The sequence below is a fragment of the Arachis hypogaea genome, chromosome 11, assembly GCF_003086295.3.
Source record: "Arachis hypogaea cultivar Tifrunner chromosome 11, arahy.Tifrunner.gnm2.J5K5, whole genome shotgun sequence".
Taxonomy (NCBI): domain Eukaryota; kingdom Viridiplantae; phylum Streptophyta; class Magnoliopsida; order Fabales; family Fabaceae; genus Arachis; species Arachis hypogaea.
In genome coordinates, this window is record NC_092046.1 from 138065348 (window position 1) to 138071419 (window position 6072).

The 6072-nt window shown below is 37.2% G+C and overlaps 1 protein-coding gene across 1 annotated transcript; it reads right to left on the reverse strand.

Moving 5' to 3' along the window:
- Nucleotides 1-17: 17 nt before the first annotated feature.
- LOC140176235 (uncharacterized) lies at nt 18-994 on the reverse strand. Its single transcript, XM_072206165.1, has 2 exons — nt 546-994; nt 18-438 (listed from the first exon to the last, which is right to left on the reverse strand). The coding sequence occupies exons 1-2, from the start codon at nt 992-994 to the stop codon at nt 18-20; spliced, it is 870 nt and encodes a 289-aa protein (XP_072062266.1).
- Between the last annotated feature and the right edge of the window lie 5078 nt (nt 995-6072).

The following is a 6072-nucleotide window of genomic DNA, read 5'->3' on the forward strand; positions in this document are numbered from 1 at the left end:
TAAGCCAATTTACTGTTTCACATGCGATAAGTGCCCCCATCATGTATCTTCCTACCCCTTACAAACACACTCTGAGTTTCCCCTACTAATGCTGGCATCACTGGTCTTATCCTCTTGACCAGCACCTTGGAAATAACCTTGTAAACGCATCCTACCATGCTGATAGGTCGTAGATCTTTAATCTCCTTTGCCCCTATGAACTTTGGTGCTAACGCCACCCAAGTGATGTTAGAGTCTGTTGGCAACCTTGACGTCTGAAAGAACCCCAGCACTGCAGCCGTGAATTCAGGCCCAATCTCGCCCCAACACCTCTTAACAAAATTCATGTTGTACCCATCGCACCCTGGTGCCTTAGAAGACTCACAATCCCACACAGCTTCCCTGATCTCCTCAGCTGTCAGCATCACCTCCAACTTTACAGCATCTTTCTGCTCTATCCTACTTACCAAACCATCTCTGAAGCTCAGCATAGGGGAATTTTCCTGGCGATATAAATCTTTGTAGTACTCCTTGATAGCAATTTTTATTCTAGCTTGGTTCCTCACCATCTACCGTCTATTATCAATGTATCAATCCTATTGTTCCTCCGTCTTGCTGAGGCTATGTTGTGAAAGTATCTTGTATTTTTGTCCATCTCCTTTGCTTGACGTGACCGGGACATCTGTTTCCAATGGACTTCTTTTCTGACATACCACTTCTCACAGCAAGTAACCAACGCCTTTCTTCTAGCCTCCATCGTTCCATCATACACGCCATTGCTTACCAAGTCATCAATCTTCTTGATTTCTTCCTCAAACTTCGTAATCTTCTTGTCCATGTCCCCAAAATTAGTCTTATGCCAATTCCTTAACAGGATTGTCAAAGCCTTCAACTTGTCAGTGAACTGCATCTCCCCCAAACCTCTCCACTCCTCCTTCACGAAGCTAAGAAAGCTTGCATGAGTAAACCATGAATCTAGGCTTCGGAACGGCCTTGGACCTCCTCTCTGCCTCATGTACTCTAAGATGATAGGACAGTGAGAATTACTACATCTCAGAATGTGATTATGTCTGAGTTAGTTATAACTTTATTTTATTCTATTATGCATAGTTACTAGTTTACAATTATTTATGTAAAGTTTGCACATCTAAAAATTCCAAAAACTACACACTTGAATTTTTAGAACTATACATCCAAAATGCATGTTGACTAATCATTGGCTAATTTTTATTTTTCTTTAATTTTATCCTATTTTAAAAATACCTAAATGTTGCAATAACTGCTATTAGCTGTAATTATATTAACATATACTATAATTTTATTATCTGAAATGTGACCTATTCTTTTTGATAAATTTATGAAAAAGGAATCATGCTTGTATAAATTATTTAAATCCCTCGTCATTGTTGCATTCTACATTATCCAATAAATATTCTAACATCAAAGAATATAGATATATTTTTCTCATAGAAAGTACAGTGTGGCTCACAATCCTCCAGCTAAGCGCATAAATATATAAGGTTCTTTACATTAATGAATGGCTAAAACAAAAAAAATGAAGTTGTTATTCAAGAATCAAAATCCAGCAATAAGAGCTATGTTATCTCAATTAGTTTGTTAAAGACTATTCAAAAAATATATTTTTATTTATAAATCATACATAATAGATCAAGCTGCATATTAATTTATATACCAAAAATTAGCAAAATGCACTTCCAGTGTACAATAATATATAATTAAGAAAATATAAGTTGATGTAGGACATCAAAATTAAAATAAAATAATATGAATTGACAGAAATGTGGTTGGTACACCAAAGAATGAATGGTATGATCTGTTAGTGTTAAAAAAAATGGAAAAGTGACAAATTGTGAGACCGAACAACCTTTTACACTGTTATACATGTATTATGACTTTTTCTTTCTTCCTTCTTCTAAAAGAAGTGGTGCTACAATGGTATCATATGTTTTCTGGTGAGGGACTACTCCCTTTAGAATCATGTAGTCATGCAATGCAATCACCTCATTAGGACTACATGTCTTGATGAAGTGAGTAACAAGTGTAGTGTATGTTACAAAATCAGGACGAATACCCTGGACAATCATCATCTTCATCAATTCTTTTGCTTCTTCCTCGCAACCACACTTGCAGAGAAGGTTTATCAGTGTATTATACGTGACTCTACTCACAGAAATTCCCAAGCTCTTCATTTCCATAGTCAAATTAAACACTTTATCAATCTGTCCACCAGTTCAATATCCACTAATTAAGGTATTAAAGGTCGTTGCATCAAATAATCTTCTCTTTCGTAATTCATCAACTATGTATTCTGCAGCATCTATTGAGGCCATTTTACACAGACCATTAATGACAGAATTGTATATTGTCAAGTTAGGCTTCTCATCCATCTTTATCATCCAATCAAAAACTTGAAGCGCATCGTTTGTTTACCTAGTTTACAGTAAACATCAGGAGCCAGGCCACGAGTAATCATGCTGCCCAATAGTTGCTTGGCTACTGCCATGTTTTTCTTTTTGCATATATAGTTAAGAAGTATGTTGTGAGAAAAAGAATCCTGTATTAGATTATGTTCTAAAATCTGGCTATGAATCTTAAGAGCTTCAGTCAGATATCCATTTCTGCAAAGGCCTTTGGTAAGGATTGCATAAGAGTACTGATCAGGGCATATATGCTTATCAATCATGTCAGCTAGTAGCAAAGAAGCTTCCTCAATACTTCCTTCACGATAAAACCAATGTAAAATCGAATTGTAAACAACATTATTAGGGACCAATCCCCTTTCCACCATTACATTACAGAGCCTCAGTGCCTCCTCCAAACTTCCCCACCTAGCATAACCATCTATCAAAGTAGCATATGTTCGAACACTCGGCTCTATACCTATCTTGACCATTTTACGAAGCATTTCTTCTGCAAGTAATAATTTCCCATTCTTGCAGAATCCGTTGATTATGGAGTTGTAAGTAACAGAATTGGGCCAAACAAAATCCCCTGACATCATGGTCATCTTTTTAAAAAGTTTCAAGGAAAGACCCAAGTTGCCAATCTTGCATGCCGCGTCTATGATTATGTTAAACGAGACTACACTGGGGAAAATTTTACCCTTCATCATCCTATATAACACTGACATAGCTTCCACTAGTCGGCATTCCTTACACAGAGCATAGATAACTAAGTTAAAAGTATTCACATTTTCCATGTAACCAAAAGAACCCATTCCTCTATACAAATTGTTGAGTTAAGAAATTAACCAAATTAATTAGTGATGACAAACATTATTTTTGGACAAAATAAATAATTAGTGTTGATTAATTATATTTACTTATTACTAATTGTTTATTGTTGCAGGCCAAAATTCCATAGCCCAAATGGAATGAAAAGCAATCAGCAAGGATGGTGGGCTGAAAACAAAATTAAGAGCCCAAGGAAAAGCAAAGAAAGAAGCCAAAGAAATCAAAAATGGGCCAAGCATATCACTACCCGATCCAATCCCGAATTGAATTTCAATTCCCTCTCACTTGCTTTCACCAAATAAACGTTCCTTTCCTCTCTATCTCAGTCAAGTCAGAAACTCAGAAAAGTAAGAAAGAGAGAAAGAGCTTCTTCCCTAAGCTAGTAACCAAAGAAGTAAGAGAGAGAAGGTTTAAGCTTGAAAGACAGAATGTCAAATCAACAAGTTCAAGCCAAATCAAGCTTAAGAAGAGATCAAAGGTAAACCATTTCCTCATACATGCAAATCGTTTCTTCTCTTCTTCCCAACTCTCTGTTCTATCCAAATGGGATACAAGGGAAAGAAGATTTCTGTTCTTCTCTGCTATGTATCCACTGTCTTAAACATGACTTGGGGACCAAGTTGGTTTTCAAGGGTTCAGATCAAGTTGACCATTGGAAGATTTCTATGGTTGCTGCTTTATGGCTTTCGGTCAAGGTGAGGAAGTCAGAAGAAGAGTTTCTACTCTGGGGAATAAGGTGAAAAAGTGAATCTGTAGGTTGGTGAAGCTCAAGGCTCAAGGTGTTGACCTTGGAAGAAGAACCCAATAACATGCAAGGAGATAAAAGAGGTTCCTCTACTTGGATAATGCTTTCTTTAAAAGAAGCATTCGGCCAATACTGAAGAACTGTATCTGAGGTTTGCGAATATGGTTTTGCACATAGCAAAGAGGCTGCTGATGAAGTCAATCTCCTTCATGTTTTACTGATTGTAATGTACTTTTCTAAGTTTATCTTTCTGTAATTTCTTGTGAGAAAAGGCATTGTGAGAAAGCTCAAGTAAAAGCCATGAGTGAAAAAAGGCTGAGTGATACACTTGAGAGAAAAGCCTAGAGTTATTTCAGATTTCTTTAGGTATGTTTATGTCTTGTATCTTGTACCTGTGAGGTATCCTTTCTTAGTTGGGTTAGCACTAAGAGTGAAATAGTTAGGTATTAGCATAGCCAATGTCAAGTTAGGTTAGAACTTGAGTGTGAAAGGATTGGGTCAATCCTATGAAATTGGTGTATGTAATACTATTAACTATAGTAAAAATTCTTCCACTGTTGTGGAGGAGACTGGATGTAGGTTGCATAGCACAAGGCAACCGAACCAGGATACATGCTGGTGTTAGCTTCTCTCTTCTCTACTGTGTTCTGTTTTCTGATATTCATGAGACAAAAATAAATTGTCTCATAAATTTTCGCTGCTAAGTACAAACAGAATCAGAATTGAAAGTTTATTTTAAAGGGTCATAATAGCAACTAAAAAGGAAGGCATAGATTCAACCCCCCTTCTCTAAGCCTACTACAACCTTCAATTGGTATCAGGAGCTAAGGTCTCAAGAATCAAGCTTAACCACTTAGAGCAAAGATCCAATGGCGAACAACTTGGGCACAACCACAGTTGCCTACACCCTCACTGAGGCCAGTCAAACAACCGGCCACCTTTCTTCAACGGGAAGAACTACTCCTACTGGAAAGAAAGGATAAGGATTTTCATCCAATCCATTGACTACAACATATGGAAGATTATTGTGAGTGGTCCCAAGATCCCAACAAAAACAAATGCTGATGGAGTGGTGACTCCAAAAGAGAAGCTGAATTGAATGAAGATGATAAGAAGAAGATAGAGCTGAATGCTAAAGCAATCAACCTTCTTCACTGTGCTATCAGTTTTGAAGAGTACCGGAAGGTGTCTAGATGCAAGACAGCCAAAGAAATCTAGAAAAAACTCCAGGTTACACACGAAGGCACTAAACAAGTCAAAGAAACGAGGATTGATATGCTGCGAAAAGAGTACGAGATGTTTAGCATGAAGGATGGAGAAAGCATTGATGAAGCGTTTGAGAGATTCTCAATTATAATCAACAACCTTGATGCTATGGGTACAAACTATGTAGAACAAATCTTGGTGAGAAAACTCCTTAGAAGCCTCACAAAAGAATGGGAAAATACTGCCACTGTCCTAACCGAGAGTAACAACATAAATCCCATAACCTATGATGAGCTGAGAGGAAAACTCCTTGCCTATGAAGCCACACACACAAACACAAACTCAAAGAAAAAGGGAATAGCTCTCAAGTCACAAATAGAACCAAAAGAGAGTGAGTCTAGTGATGGTATTTCAGATGACGAGCTTTTGTTTTTTGCTAGGAGATTTAGAAGGATGATGAAGAACAAGGGCAAATACAAGGGTTCAAGTTCAAAGGAGCACAAGCTCGACTTGAGCAAGGTGACGTGCCATCACTGCAAGGAGGCTGGACACTTCAAGCTAAACTGTCCAAAGCTCAAAAAGGAGGACAAAGGAAAGAAAGAAAGGAAGAGAGTACTCATGGCAGCTTGGGAGGATCTTGAGAACGACTCAAATGAAGAAGAAGAATCTGAAGGAGATGACAAAGATTACTTCATGGCTGGAAACAACAATCTTGATGAGATAAATTACTATGATTTGACCATTGAGGATTACATGCTATTATTGATGATCTCACTTTAAACACCTCAAAATTGTTGACAAGTACAATGAATGCAGATCTGAAAGAGATGTGTAAGAGCTGAAAAGAAAAAGAAAAAGTGAAAAAAAAAAAAAATTGAAAAAAAGAAT

Bases quoted from the DNA above. Each gene is read 5' to 3' on its own strand.
- LOC140176235 (XM_072206165.1), bottom strand. From the start codon at position 994: ATGAGGCAGAGAGGAGGTCCAAGGCCGTTCCGAAGCCTAGATTCATGG. The intron at 439-545 runs GTGAGGAACCAA...TTTGGTAAGTAG, and splicing joins TTGATAATAGACGGTAGATG to GATAGAGCAGAAAGATGCTG.